We start from the raw sequence: 15,367 nt of genomic DNA on the forward strand, positions 1-15,367 counted from the left end.
CACCCCCCGAGATCATATGAATCATTCCTCTCGTAGGGTGGTTATCCTCATTCATTCCCCTCCTCGGTTCCACGAGCTCCTGAGGGACATCTTGACATCCACCTTCCCCTCTCTGCTCACCCATCCTCTGATTTATCCATGGAGGGCCTTGACCACGCCTAGGGGGCGAGCGAGACCTTTGTCGACTCCTTAATGAGGATCCTTCTCGTCTATCCCGTGAAGGCAATCTAGCACTGCACCCAACACTTCGCGACTTCTCCCACCTCCCCGCGGGCTCCCTCACCTCCATCACCTCGTCCCGACTCCTATCTAGGGGAACATGGGATGAGAATTGTCTTCTACTACTAGTTCTGTCTTCCTCTCTTTCCCCCGCATCCCTCTTCCTTCCTCCCTTCTCCGCTCCCTCAACTCTACTTCCTCCGGGCCGGCTCTCCATCCTTCTGTACCGTTGGGCATCTTCCAAGTTTACATATTTCTCAGCTCGAGCCAACAGATCATCATAGCTCAACGGAGGCTTCTTGACTAGCGACTTGAAAAACTCCCCTCCCCTCAGTCCTTGTGTGAAGGCACTTATCATGATGTCAGGGGTAGCCGCTGGTATTTCCAGCGCTGCACTGTTGAAACGCTGGACAAATTCCTGCAAAGTTTCATTCTCTTGCTGTTTCATCACGAACATGTTCAAATAATTTTTCTGGTGCCTCTTGCTGCTAGCAAATCGGTGCAAGAAGGCAGCTGAGAAGTCCTCAAAAGAACGTATAGAGCTGGGCTGCAAAGTGTTAAACCACTGCTGGGCTGACCTCACCAACGTGCCCAGAAACACCCTGCACCTGACTCCATCCGAATATTGGTGCAACAGAGCCGTATTCTCAAACCTCCCCAAGTGTTCTTCGGGGTCCGTATGTCCATCATATTCTCCAACGTTTGACTGTCGGAAATTTGGAGGAAGCCTCTCTTCCAAAATGGCGAGGGAAAAAGGACTTCCTTTCTTGAGCGCTGCAGCTCTGTTTCCCAACTGCTGCCTCATCATCCGTATCTCCCTCCACATCTCCTCCATCTCCGGATTCTCCTCACCGGGGAGGGGTCGCATCTCCTCTACCCTACTCTGACTACCCTCCACATTCTCCTCTCGCTCCTGGCGAGCGGCCTGCTCTTCTGCAAACATAGAATCTTGATTCCCCTTTATGGCCTCATCCACTGTCCGGGTGATAAATTGTCCCAACTGTTCTAGGGTCAAGTTCCCCACATTCTCATTGGGACGGGGTTGCTCGACCCTTGTCTCGTGAAGGGGCTGCTCGGTTCTTGTCTCTTGACGAGGTTGTTCATGTCTCGTCTCAAGACGCGGTTGTTCCTGTCTTGTCTCAACATGAGATTGTTCGGGTCCCCTCCGAGGACGCGATGATGCTGAGGTAGCTCTTCTACTTCCTTTCTTGCCTACCATCTCTACGCCTCAACTCAAGTGTTCCCACAGACGGCGTCAAGTGATACTCACGGGAAATTGAGGGTCCAATCCCAGCGAGCGTCACTAGTCCAGACACGGGCTTCAGAATTACCCTGGGCCTGAAATCACAAATAAGACCGTTAGGAGGGGGCCAGGAGGGTATCCTGGCGTAACCCCTCCAACGCTCAAGTCAGAGACTGAGGATATATGGGGGAGCAGTTAAGGGTGCTGCTGAAAACAATATAGTGAATTCATCAACTGAACACCCAAACCTGGTATTTATTGGAGAATACCTGGGCCCTTGGTGGGCATGTCTTCCATTTGGGCTAGGGATGGGCCAAGGGTAGTGGGCTCATCCATGGGGTATCATAAGATTTAAATACGGCAATTGCGTTTGTTTACGAAACCCAATCGGATGGTGTATGATCATTTAACTATTCAAATAATAGTTTCGAAAATTAAATATACCATTAAATCTTTTAATATGGAAACATCTCATCTTCGAAGTTTAATCTTTCCGTATCAGATTTTAGACGAAAACAAAATCAAAGTTTCATCAAATAGTTACTCTTTAAAGAGATACTAAAACAATACAAAAATGATTTGAGTACGAAAATATAACACTGTTATTATATAAAAACAAAAACTTGTGTGATACAATATCACAGATCGTATTTTGTAAGACGGATCTCTTATTTGGGTCATCCATGAAAAAATATTATTTTTTATGCTAAGGATATTATTTTTTATTGTGAATATCGACCGAGTTTACCCGTCTCATAGATAAATATTCGTGAGACCGTCTCACAAGAGACCCACTCTTGTAATAAAGAATTATACTATTTAAAGATTATTGGGAAAATTGTAATTATTCATAAATTATTACGGATGATTTGAACGCCAAATAATGCACAGAATAATACTTTCATCAAAAGAATAAATGTGCTCCTTATTTCTCCAAACCCTTGAACTTGCCAAACTTTCACAGGCTAATGCACTACTCATATACCTTAAATTAGATCCATTGCCCACACCATTTTGTAAACAAGCCACATGTATTTCAATAATCTTATGTGATTACACCGGAAGTATTTCTCCACCCGACTCATCTTTCTGGCAAAGTAAACAATTGCAGCTCATTCATTATATAACTCGAGGGGCCATCAATTATCCAAAGCTGGTTCCGGGGGTCCCCTAGCTATAGGCATGCCGCCACCATAGCCTGATCTGGGCTTAGCATAGTCCACAAATATAACGCGCCCATTTAGTGCCTACAGTAAGCATTGGTTTGGTTAAGATTAATAAGAAGGCTATAATGAGATCAGAAAGATAAAAAAAGCATAGGGAAACCTTTCCATCCATTTCTGTGATGGCTTTCTCTGCCTCGTGTTCAGATGCGTAGGAAACGAAGCCAAAACCCTTTGATCGGTCTGATATTCGATCCATCACGATTATAGCTGCCAAAACAAATAATTTAGACACGAGAGAGAGTGGCATTTGGCTTGATTGTGGATGAGTTCTAAGTAGGTAGTGATAGTTTTTAATGCACCTTCTATAACTTGACCATACTGAGAAAAGGCCTCTGATAATCCCTCTTCTGTGGTATGATATGAAAGTCCTGTGATAAATTCCTATTCATTAAGACATCATATATCTCCTTTAAAATGGGACTCATTGTTTTTATATTTCCTGTGAAATTTCGGTTGAAATCTCAAGTTCTCTAACCTACAAAGATGAAATTCAAGTATTTGATGTAACTTTAAATGGAATATACGACAAACATAATTCAACAGCGGATAAACCTAACGAATAAAAGAAAAATTATTCGAACATTACTAAGTCGATACAATTTTATGCCTAATTGTCTCGAGCTCGATGACGGCAACCCAAAATCATAATCATTCAGAAATGAATGTTTGATGTAAGAAAGACGGGTTGTCCTTCTAATTAAAGATCAACTTTCAGACAGTTCTCATTTGACTTTCCAACTCATGTTAAACATACTTGGGTTGAGTCATACTTTACGCGATTGTCACCTCAACCGAAAAAGATAAGTTTGTAGGCTATCTTTTGATAAAGATGACACTTACCCTGAGCACACATGAGAACTCAACCCCATGTTTCTACAAATCATCGAGAAGATTGTATTTCATATACTGACCAAATTTGAAGCATAGACACTGAATTTCTCTCCGCCAACCAGAATGTCCCACATTAGGGGATTCAGGGGTAGTCTCGTTCAGTGTTGAACCAAGGGTTCCGACTATGAGGGTCTTACACGGGGGCTGAAAAGATAGTTTTTTGAAAAATTACGCCAAGAGGTTTTAAATATTTTTGGGGCAGGCTTGTATAAGGAACTGTTTACACCTCTGGTATATTAAAGTTTCCTAGGCTTATATTTTGAACAGGTTGAAGGGAAACTCGTGGCATTGCTTTGACACTGCCAAATCTTTAAAATCTCTGACAAAGTGTGGATTGTGTAATTTGAAATCCAGGATTTTAAATCCATAATTTCTATTTGAATTGACTTGTTTGGATAGATTAAATTTGGATGAGTTTCACACTTTCACTCTAATCTAAGGTGGACAATTTTATCAACAATTGAGATGATTTTGAATTCACCCAAAATAGATGCAATTTGATATCCATGGACCATAATCAAATCAATTCCTTCACTTAAATCCATCCATCCAAATTCAACCTCTGAAAACATAAAACAATAGCCAAAACAGATGGCAATCTAGCAAAGAAAAAATAAACAAAATCAAAGACGAAACAAATCAATCACCAGGCATTGGATCAAAATCCAAATTAGCCTAAGAACTACGAATTTGAGAGCCAAAAAAATCAAAGTTCCAAGAAAAAATGATAAAACCTTCTTAAACCCCCGATTGAATAAAGTCTCCAAAACGGAGGCAGATTCCCAAAATTAATATCCAATTCCTTTCAGCTAAATAAATGTGAGCTCTTTGAGACACCTACCTCCGACGAAAAGCTTGGAAGCTATGCCTCGGCAAGAAAGTAGAATCGCCGGAGATGATGACAAAATGCTGGAAGTGGGATCAGAAATGCGACCAAACATGAAATTCTTCGATAGATTTCTCATGGCCGCCATGCTTGCTTCTTCCTCTGTTTTTTATTTTCATCTTGCGGCAGAACTAGAGAGAGTCAATTTATAATTACCAAAAATTGATGTAAATTGCAAACACACCCTTCAATTATTTACCAAAATTTGATGTAAATCACACCCTTCAATTATTTTAAATTTTTTGGTGGCTAAAATCTTTAAGAAAATGAATAAATTTAAGCTTCCTTAAATTAATTGTCGCAATTTTAGTAATTAGCTCAATAAAACAACGAATCTGGATTTATGCAATTCACCAAAATTTATGAGACTCCTTTTCTATGGGATAAATAATTCAGATATTTTTTTAATCATAATTTTTTTAAAAAAAATTAGAGAATAATCTTGAAATAAACAAAAGTAATATATAACAAAAAATTATACGTATGTCGGAGAGGCAAGTACTTCCTACACATGATAATCGATTGATTCTATTATTTATTTTTAAATATAAAATCAAATCATAATTTCTTTTTGAACCCCGCATCAACAAAATAGGGATCCGCCGCCGAATGTGTTAAAGTGTGGATGGCCTCAAATACAGACGGGGGGCCGCCGGAGGTTACTCTCGAGACCTCCATGGGTGCCATCACTGTTGAGGTATTCTCATTTCTCCACTCCTCGTGTATGTGTTCATTAATTGTTTACTGTTTGTTGTGTTGCGAAACTACGGCAGATGTATTACCACCACGCGCCGCGAACATGCGATAATTTTGTGAAGCTCGCTCGCAAGGGCTATTACAACAATGTCAAGTTTCACAGAATCATCAAGGTTTCTCCTTTTTTCTTTGGGTTTTTTTTTTCTCTTAAAGCTGCAATTATTTGCTCTAGTAGTGTCGAGTTTACTGATCCTAAATTGGGTTTTCAGGATTTTATTGTGCAAGGAGGTGATCCTACTGGTACTGGAAGAGGTGGAGAATCAATATATGGGTATTTTTATTATTTAATCGATATTTACATCGGAATATTCTTATCTGCCCAGAACATCGTCCATTGCATGAATCAGCTTTTGGGCTTTTTGAGCCTCGAAATTGCAGAAATCAAGCTACTTCAGCTTCTTGTTAAAAGAGTAGAAACGTGTCTTTTAACTGTGATACAGAAACTTAAAACTTCTTGCACATATTTTCAAATATCACTCTTAAAATCATGCTTCATAGAGTTTTTTTTTCGAGGTCTCTGCATTTATGTCCGAACTCACATTTATATCCAAACTCACCGCTTAAATTGTGTATTGCAAGGTGATGAGGTAATTATAGTGATATTTCAAGTTTGTAGCCTCTGAATTTCATTTTAGTAAATCTTTTGTTGCAGTAAGCATTTTGAGGATGAGATAAGGAGGGAATTGAAGCATACAGGAGCTGGTATTATATCCATGGCGAATGCTGGTCCAAATACAAATGGGAGCCAGTTTTTTATAACTTTGGCACCGGCACCTTCACTTGATGGTAATATAATCTTATTGTTTGCATTGACAATTATTTATATGTCTTTGGTGACCTCAAAATGTGGTATTCTACTGTCATGTTCGCAGCTTTCTCTACTTCCTTGAATTTTCACACCATCCATGTTATGGATTCGGTTTTTTATGTGTAATTTCACTTGTTACGAGATAAATCTCTAATGAGATCTTTGGCTGTGGAAAAATGCTGAAAATAGTGCGTTATAATCTTGTTCGACGTTTCGCCTCTCTGTTTAAACTTTTGCATGTCTATGTTTCATTAGCCGCATGTTATGACGTTATGATTCTATAACTTTCAAAGTGCCATTTTATAATAACATGTTAATGACATAAATCTCTGAAATTGTTTTTACAGGGAAGCATACAATATTCGGAAGGGTATGTAGAGGAATGGAAATTGTTAAGAGGCTCGGCAGTGTTCAAACTGATAACACTGATAGGTATGCCCAGATGCCTGTTTTCCGATAATCTTCTCTAGCATATTCTCTGTAATTAACAATATTGAGTGAGTGCATATCAATGATATATTATGATGGGTATGGATACGAGGACACAATCTAAAAAAAAATTAGGATATGACAAGGATAGAAATGCTTTCTACAGGTGTATATATATTACTTATATGATTGGGTATATATATTAATCACAATTTATGTCTACTATATTGTCGATGCATTGAAATGCTATATTTATGTGATAATTATTCAAGATGCAAGGCACACTAATGTCATTGAGTCTTATGCGCAAGGCGAGGCACACTTCTTATTAATAAAATGCACACTAGGCATGAATTTTAAGAATGTATAGATGTAATGAATTTCACTGTAATATACATTGCAACAAAAATATAGTTTATAAAATATTAAGCAATAATATAAATAAAAAGTTCATTTGGAAATAAATGGTGTATAAATTGTTATCGAAAAAGAAAGAGAAAGGATTGCTGTCAATGGGATTGGAACATTGAGTTGCTGAGAGAAACAAAAGTAAATGAACTGCTGGTGGAACAAGAAAACAAGAAACCCCAAACGGCACGCATGCTGGGTTTTGGGTATTTGGGCTTCTATTAATTTGCCAACCCATGCTTTTTTTATTTATTTATGAAGATTGGACCGCAATTCCTTCAGGCACTCTATATCCTGCTTTGTACGTAACTTTTACCTGGTTGCACGCCTGTTGCAAGGGCCGCGAATGGGTGGTATCCCAGAAAAAATGGGCTATACCTGGCTGCAACGGCAGAGCCAGATTATTAATCTATCCATGCTAGGATTTTAAACTTTAGAATCCTTTAGTTTTTAAAATCGAGTCACCAGGCTAATATCGAATTAATCCAATATTATCCCAAGTTAATATAGAAAAAGAATTTAAAAAAATTGGGCCAACCAGGCATATATGTGGCTCCGCCACTGCCCCGGCAGGCGTTCGCCTTTCACAACAATGATTTGCATGATTAAATTAACCAACAGGATGGTCGATACAGTCTGGATACGATGATTGATTTAGGAGAAAATATGACTGTTGACCATAAGAGTGTGATATTTGTGTTTATTCTTCTATGAATAATTCCAGAAAGGATTTAGTCGTATCAATAATGGCTTGTCCCTGTGACTATTTTTGCAATCCTGCACAAATTTCTGCTTATCCTAATGAGTGAGCTTTACCTTGGCAGCTCTTATGTTCATCAATGTCTTTGAACGCACTTTCGCAGCCTTTTTTTTATAACTACAATTTCAAGTTTGCTCTGCGGCATCCCCAAGTTTGTAAGTAATACTCTCGAAGTATCATGATTCTTTGTGAATGCAGACCTATACATGATGTGAAGATCCTTCGGGCAACCATCAAAGATTAGTTAAGCATTGCGTCGAATTCTTAAGCTGCTGAAGCCATGAGATGACTCGTTCATTTGTTCAATAAGAGATTGCAGAAAGGGAACAATGAAGTGCATTGACAAATGGTTTCCAGTGGGCATTCTGGGTTGAATATTTGGATGTTTAGTACTGCTTTTGTTGTTAGGATATGGACATGGTTTCTCTATACTCTTTTAGTCGTTACCCTTTGCCATGGAACAACATGGATGTCAGATTCTGTACTATACCTACTGTTTAATATTCCTTATTCGGCAACTCATGATGCATTAGGCAAAGCGTAACTTGTGCTGCATATCTTGTTAAATTGACTCGTACGTATTTACTACTTACAAATTTCGTATGTTTTAATTTGTTTAACCAAGATTTGAACCATAATTAGGAATGAAATCAAACGAGTCAAAAAGATATGCAGAGTAGTGTGTATCGAGTTAATGGAGGTGTATACGTTCCATTTTCTTGTGGCCCTTGAAATATATTGTTTGGACTCAAAGGACCCACAATGTGTGGGTGCGACTGCATTTTGTGTGTCCAATCTGATAATCCGCAAAATGTCTAGTGAAACAGAAAAATTCAGTGGACAAGAAAAGTATTTCTCTATTATTTTTATTTAGTTACAATTTCATTTTTCTTCTGTTTTTAGAATTCTTTTTTTAGAAGTTTTCATGATATTGTTATCTTATTTACTATTTGATAATGTCTTCACTCTTTAGAATAACTTTATTGATCATTTTGTGTTCAGATTAATTTGGTCTTACCATTTTCCAAAATATTTAAGAATTGAATTGAAAAAAATAAATAATGCTCGAAAACTTGTCAAATTTTCTTCTCACTATTTATTTATCTTACCTACGCCACATTATAATCATACAAAAACAAAATGTTTAATTAAATTTAAATTTACAAACGTTAATTTTAATTTCAAATAATATTTATATACTCTTACAAGTAAAACGGGAATACTTTCCTGTACACAAAAAAAAAAAAACGGGAATACGCATAGTATACGACTTTTCTTGCCAATACCATTACGAATTTTCATTTCTTTGTATTATTTTTCTCGAATCCGGCAGTAGTCGTTCGAATTATTCGAAAATCAAATCTCCGTTCTCAAGTTGCAGTATTGAAGCGAGATCATAAGACATATTTTACGGAAATGGCGATGACCGTTGAAGGTAGGTTTTCCGTCCCCCTTTGCTCGTTTACTTGTTAATCACTTCATTACTCTTCCTTTTATTTGAAATTGGTAGTAGCTGGATCAGATTTTTGGTATTTAAAGGCAGTAATTGCTGATAAATTATGCAAATGTTTAGCCGGCAGTTGGCCTTGAAGTTATACGTTTTGGGGGGAAAGCGCTAGTAGATATCAATAAATTGTCGCAGAAATGGCTCTAATCCTTTGTCCTAGTATTGATTGCAATTTTTTTTTTTGGGTTTTTAGTTATCGTGTATCGGTAGAGCTTCTTCGTCGTAAATATGATACACCAAGCTTCTTTTTTTTTTTTTTTTTCAATTTGGATAACTGTAGATGTAGTCTGAAATAGTCGGCTTAGGAAGTTGGCCCAGTCATCCTTTGAGATTTTGTTTTTTATTTCTGGGACTATTAAAAAGAACGTATCTTTCACTTGCATAACTGGTTGGTTGATGAAGTTGTTTTGGGATTTTGGGCCATGTAGCTGATAGATGATATCGTAGGAAATATGATAAACTGCTGAAGTATTTGCGAGGTATTGCTATTTATTTTGAGGGATTGAATGATTTTCACATTCTTGTGACTGAGATGGGAGCCTGAAAGAGCAGCTAGCTTTGTAGATTCCAATTACCTTCGAGTATGGGTGACAAAAGTATCAACATTCGTTTTATATGGACTTAAAATGCAGTGGTTTTGCCTCATTGGGTTGCTAGAGCATCCTGCTGATTGACGTTTACCATTACATTTTGTGTAAAACTTGTCCCAATTCTATTTAAACTTAAGCATCTACCAATCTGCTTCATCCATATTGAGATTTCAGGAAGCTTACACAAAAAAAACCTTAGAAATCAAATTGAGCGAATTTTATTAATCATATTTGTTTATCTTTTTGCTCTTTGAATTGAGATTCAAGAGAAAATGTTGTTATTACAGCCTAGTTCGTCTTTTGATTTGAACTTTTATTTTGTTCCCTTTTGCCGGCCTGATGCTTCACTCTTTGTGGTTGATCAATTGTTTCCTGGTCGATGAACACAGTGTAAGTGAAGTATGAATAAGTGAATTTAATTTTTTTCTGTATCATAAACCATCAATCATATTAGTTTATTGAACAGTCTCGCAGGACTTGCCTTCATGTTTTCATCAAGCATCCTGCTCCAGATCTTGGTGAGCTTTGCCTTGATGATCATTTTATGGCCCCAAAAGTGGTTTTTTTGTTCTCGATCGCTCCTTACAAACTATTTTTAGATTTAGGTGCACATATTTTAATATCACGAGGCTTATTGCAATCCCAGTTAGCTAACAGAATTTGTAAAACAAACAAGCATGCAAAAATTAGCTAGCATGGAAGGTTGGCTGTCTCTTTGTGTACCCTTTCCATTTTGTCCTACGATACCTAATCGTGACCTTAGGAAGGAAAGGACTAGATTCTTTTGGTTGATAGTTCCGGGGGCTTGATATAACTTCATCTGCTTGATAAAATCTGAACATGCAAGGAGCAGTAAATAATGATTGCTAGCTTTCTCATAATCTCATTGTTCATCATTTGTGTGATGATGGAATTTTGGACGTATGGCACTGTAGCCTCGTCTATGCTGTACTTGGTCATGATCATGTCTTCTTTGCTTATCATTACCTATCAAAAACATTTCAAATAATGCGTTATCATCATGTTCATGTCTTTTCTATCTTACCAAGTCAAGAGGAATATATCTTCTAATATTTTTCAGTATTGCCATGATTTTCTTTCAATACTGTCAGACAAGCTGTCTCCTGCATGCAGACTTTAAGAAAACCTTTTGCTATCTTTAAGCTACGTCTTTGTGGGCACCTATTTGTTGGTTGAAAGCTGTATGTAAAATCCTTTTAAAGCCTTTTATCAATGATCTACCTTTCTTCTTGCTTTTCTGTCATCGAAATGTTCACATGTTTTGCGTGCTTGCCACATGTGCGGTTTACAAATACTCGTATACACACCCATGTTTGAACGGTGCACTTCTTAATTGTCCCAACTCTAATTCTTTCTGAAGGCTTGTGCTATATACAGCAATTGGTGGCCGCTGCTTTCAGGTCAGTACGTGGCTCCCGTGTGTGTTTTACTTGCGTTTCATGGGTGAAATGCATGACCCCTTTGTGAAATGCATAAGTGGCAGAATATCCCTGTAATTTTTTAAATACTGCTAAAATTACCCTTTTGTCTACTAATGTGTCGGGGGTGAATAAAAAAAATTTAGTTTTATGATTTTGACTCTTTTATCCAATCCTGAAATCTACTAAAAATTAGGTTCCTTGTAAAACTTCATTAATTTCAGTATGTGGGAGAAAAAAATTATGTTTTCGTTTAGGTGTGTATAATAAATATATTCATTCATACATATTGTTGGAGGAATTAAGGGGGTATTTTATTTTTTAACCTCGGTCCACTGTTTTTTTTAAGAAAATGACCTCCTCAAGTGTATTTTCCCCCATTTTTTTTATAACATTTTTAGGGTCTTTTTTGTCAAATTTTTTTTCTCGACGCTTTTTTTTTATCAGTTTGCATTTCATTTCAGGGGGAAAAATATGTATGACCCTGTGTTTAACCTATAAAATTTTAGTAAAATTATTTATTTTCTGAACTTACTGGGTGAAGCTTCTTATGCAGCGCTTATGTATGTTCTTGTTCCCATGCCTTGTTTGTTTTTTGGTGGTGGATCCACTCAGTTTCTGATTAGTCGCGATGGTGGTGGGTAAGTATTTCAGCTCACACATGTTAAGGTTATCTTTTTTTTTTTTCCTTGCCAAGAAAATTGATTCATAATTCGTGATGCAGTTTTGCATCTTGGGTATAAATTTGAAAAATGTTGGGAACTTATTTTCAGCTCATGTATCATTTTATGACATATTAAGAGTTCTGAACTCTTTTACTGTATTACATACCAATGTTTGATGAAACTTCTTTCATGTATAAATGCCCTTTATCTGCAGATGGATCGACGGCGCTAAGTTCTTGACCGGGGCATCGGCAGTGGGGAGCATGGCCATTCCCATTATTCTTAGGCATGCTGGCTTGATTGGAACAGGAGCTATGATAATAGAATTCACTTCATTTATCATATTTGTGTGCACAGTACTTTGTTTTCATCGTGCCAGCCTTGATGATGAGTGGTAATATTTTTGTATATCGAATAGACAAAGGGCGACATTGTAAATCGGTCTAAAATTTGGACTGCATCAGAGAATTTTCCATGTAACAGCAAAATTCTCTTCGTTCGAAGTTCTATACCCTTGACCGTGGGTGACCAATAATTCCGATGGAGCAAGAGGTTTCTCAAGATTTGCATGCGGTGCTTAGTTATGGGGAATATATAAGTACCGTCTTTCATTAATTGCCCGTGTAAAACTTATTTTGTCGATTATTTTAAACATATGATTGTGTGTTGTTTTAATAATAGATACAGTCTAAAAATAGATTTCACCCTGATTAATTTGTTGTACAGTGGTGACTGGAATTGTCCTGATTTGTTTCCGAGTTAAAGTTGAGGATATCGTATTAGACTCGTTCTCCTGTAGGGGTTTCCCATGTAATTTATCCGCTGAATTATTTCTAAAACAAAAATATGAAAATGAAAGATACGTCCATGACGAATGTCAACTAATTTAGAATTTGGATGATATATACAGAATGAAAGCCTGCTGTAGATGCAAGACAAAAAAAGTATTTCGAAGTCTCTTATTATGTAGTGTGATTAATAACATCGGACACTAAAGTTATATGCTTTTTATTATGACTCAAAATTTTATAAATTGTATAACATATGATATAGAGATTTCATGATGATGATTTCCGGAGGCTAGATTGCATTTTGGAATAAGAATTTGATTTTAGACGAGATTTGAAATTACTGTCATCTTGAATGTATTTTATATACATCACAATTACACTTAAATATATGTTTTAATTAAAACATATTTAAATTTGAATTTCACCTAATATAAATCTGTCATATTATGTCTTCAAATCATTATATTTTTTAAAAAATGTTAAAAATATCACCCATTATTTTAAAATTTTATTAATATTTATCGAACAATGAATCTTCAAGAAAGAAAATCCTCACATATTAATCTTTTGTTTTGATTATATTATTTAATTATATAAATTTAATTGTCAGTAACTAGAGCAAACATGACAGTTTGGCCGAGTGGTCTAAGGCGCCAGATTTAGGCTCTGGTCCGAAAGGGCGTGGGTTCAAATCCCACAGCTGTCAATATATTATCACCCATTTTTTTTAATCCAAATTCCTAAGAAAGCGATGGTATTTAGGTACATTCACCTATTATCCTGTTGTTCCAACCAGCCCTGGTTCCATGGCTCCTTCTGTCCTTCAATTAGTGGCCCATGTTGAAATCTCTGGGCTGGGCCCCAATCAATCCAACCAATTTCTATCTTTATCAGACACGCTAGTGTTTTTATTCTCCTCAGTTGATTAGGGCTCTGAGTAACCGTAAAACGAACCCAAACGCCCTTCTCACATTGGCTTTTTCTGGGATTTGACAATGAGCAGATCAGGCCAGCCTCCAGATCTCAAGAAGTAATGATGCTATGCTCTTCAACTTATGATTTTCTCCAGCGTTTTGTTTACAGATTTTATTATTATTTATTTACTTTTGTTTTCACGGTAGGTACATGGACAAGAAACTCCAGAGTGAGTCCTCAGTCATTCACGTTTTCAATTTTCTCGTGAAATATCTACTTTACTGTTTATTAATTTGCTCCAGTTATCCAATTTCTGGGTTTTATGTATGTTGCATAATATGGCATGCGTGTAGAATGGATTATCGTTTTTTTTTCCTTTTATTTGTGTGTTCAGTTGAGGGATTGCTCCGACATTTGAAGAATTTGGATGTGTTTTTGGGATATTATCCTTCTAAAAATTGAAAGCTACGTATATTAGTATATTAGATTCAGTCGTGAACAAAAGGTGAACCCAAAAAGGTTAATGTTTGAACTGAGTCAAGCTGTCCGTTGGCAAGGCCATACAAAGCTCGTTCACATGAGAACCGTTTGTGATATTAACTGATGGTAGTAAATGGTCAATGCTGGGATTTGATTTCGGTTGGACCTTCCATTTTCTGAAAAATTAACTAGTGGTTAGCAACGTGTTGTACTTTGATTGGTTGTTTTCTTCCATTGCCTCTTGGTTCACATCTTTGAAGTCTTGTATAGCCTGTGTTCCATCTAATTGTATCACGACTTAATGATAAAGTTACATCGTCTTTTTTCCTCTTTCAACTCTCAAAACCCCTCATTCTCTCCATGTCTCTATCAGTATTTCTTTTAGTCCGTGAAAAGGCGTTCACTTAATTGAGAAGTGCGTTAATATTTTGGAGATTGAAATTTTTTACTTAACTCCTAATCTTCTGAAAGTGTTGGTATGTGAAATATGCGTTAAATGTTGTTTGATGAATCTAAATCTTTTGATTATGGTATATCTAAAATACCAATTGCATAAAAAGATCACAATGCATATCCAATAAATGTCATCATATTCTGTCATGAATTGCACGTCTTTGATCCTCAGTATGATATAATTTCCTGTGCTTGGGTTTGAATATGATAGTTTTCTTTTGGTTGATCGATATTTGTTCTCACAAGGAATTTATGTATAAATTAAACTTCGTGAAACTGTGCTGTAGTTAAGCTGAATGCCAATCGTACTGTGGTTGGAACCCTTCGTGGTTTCGATCAGTTCATGAACCTTGTGATAGACAATACTGTCGAAGTGAATGGAGATGAGAAAACGGACATTGGCATGGTGGTAAGAGTCTGTCTACTGGTTCCATATTCTTGCAAAAACCGTATCTTAATTTGACTTGGGGCTGTCAAACCTATGGATTATGTTCTAACATTTGCTTCTACTGTAGGTCATCAGGGGAAACAGTGTAGTTACAGTCGAAGCTCTTGAGCCCGTTGCCAGGCCACAATGATTCTCTGTCTTGTGTTGTGGCAATTCAGCCTCTAAAGTTGTAATTGCAATTTGGCTTGGATGCTGAAGTTGTAAGCCTAATATTTATGAACTTGTGATTGTGATCATCGACTGTTGTTATTAATAGCCTGTTTGCTAGAATATTTGTATTATATTAATGCTTTGTATGGAGGGGGATTTAGATAATTTTGTTCAAAGTTGAGAGAATTAAGTTGCAAGTGAAAGCTAATTTTGTTCCGTTTTAAGTGTTAAACTTTGCTGTCCAGCTACTTGTGAATTCATTTGGGTTAAAATTTAAGAATGACATTTATTGAATATCCCGTC

General features: G+C 36.8%; 4 protein-coding genes and 1 non-coding gene across 5 annotated transcripts; 4 read left to right on the top strand and 1 right to left on the bottom strand.

Annotated features, from left to right (window-relative positions):
• Positions 1 to 2,343: 2,343 nt before the first annotated feature.
• Positions 2,344 to 4,598, bottom strand: LOC142545709 (small RNA-binding protein 11, chloroplastic-like). Its single transcript, XM_075653052.1, has 4 exons — positions 4,421 to 4,598; positions 2,988 to 3,056; positions 2,789 to 2,895; positions 2,344 to 2,709 (listed from the first exon to the last, which is right to left on the bottom strand). Exons 1-4 carry the CDS (start codon positions 4,551 to 4,553, stop codon positions 2,602 to 2,604), a joined length of 417 nt encoding a protein of 138 aa, XP_075509167.1. The 5' UTR covers positions 4,554 to 4,598; the 3' UTR covers positions 2,344 to 2,601.
• Positions 4,599 to 5,003: 405 nt separating this feature from the next.
• LOC142545710 (peptidyl-prolyl cis-trans isomerase CYP18-2) lies at positions 5,004 to 8,170 on the top strand. Its single transcript, XM_075653054.1, has 6 exons — positions 5,004 to 5,162; positions 5,239 to 5,334; positions 5,431 to 5,492; positions 5,874 to 6,007; positions 6,377 to 6,461; positions 7,825 to 8,170. Exons 1-6 carry the CDS (start codon positions 5,091 to 5,093, stop codon positions 7,868 to 7,870), a joined length of 495 nt encoding a protein of 164 aa, XP_075509169.1. The 5' UTR covers positions 5,004 to 5,090; the 3' UTR covers positions 7,871 to 8,170.
• Positions 8,171 to 9,067: 897 nt separating this feature from the next.
• Positions 9,068 to 12,625, top strand: LOC142545711 (vacuolar protein sorting-associated protein 55 homolog). Its single transcript, XM_075653055.1, has 5 exons — positions 9,068 to 10,113; positions 10,190 to 10,241; positions 11,105 to 11,144; positions 11,719 to 11,803; positions 12,042 to 12,625. The coding sequence occupies exons 1-5, from the start codon at positions 10,103 to 10,105 to the stop codon at positions 12,223 to 12,225; spliced, it is 372 nt and encodes a 123-aa protein (XP_075509170.1). The 5' UTR covers positions 9,068 to 10,102; the 3' UTR covers positions 12,226 to 12,625.
• Positions 12,626 to 13,244: 619 nt separating this feature from the next.
• On the top strand, positions 13,245 to 13,324 carry TRNAL-UAG (transfer RNA leucine (anticodon UAG)). Its single transcript has one exon. It is a non-coding gene; the product is annotated as a tRNA-Leu (tRNA).
• Positions 13,325 to 13,498: 174 nt separating this feature from the next.
• Positions 13,499 to 15,184, top strand: LOC142545712 (putative small nuclear ribonucleoprotein G). The gene is made up of 4 exons (XM_075653056.1): positions 13,499 to 13,648; positions 13,740 to 13,762; positions 14,754 to 14,875; positions 14,982 to 15,184. The coding sequence occupies exons 1-4, from the start codon at positions 13,614 to 13,616 to the stop codon at positions 15,042 to 15,044; spliced, it is 243 nt and encodes an 80-aa protein (XP_075509171.1). The 5' UTR covers positions 13,499 to 13,613; the 3' UTR covers positions 15,045 to 15,184.
• Positions 15,185 to 15,367: the final 183 nt, after the last annotated feature.

Source organism: Primulina tabacum, chromosome 5 (genome assembly GCF_025594145.1).
Source record: "Primulina tabacum isolate GXHZ01 chromosome 5, ASM2559414v2, whole genome shotgun sequence".
NCBI lineage: Eukaryota > Viridiplantae > Streptophyta > Magnoliopsida > Lamiales > Gesneriaceae > Primulina > Primulina tabacum.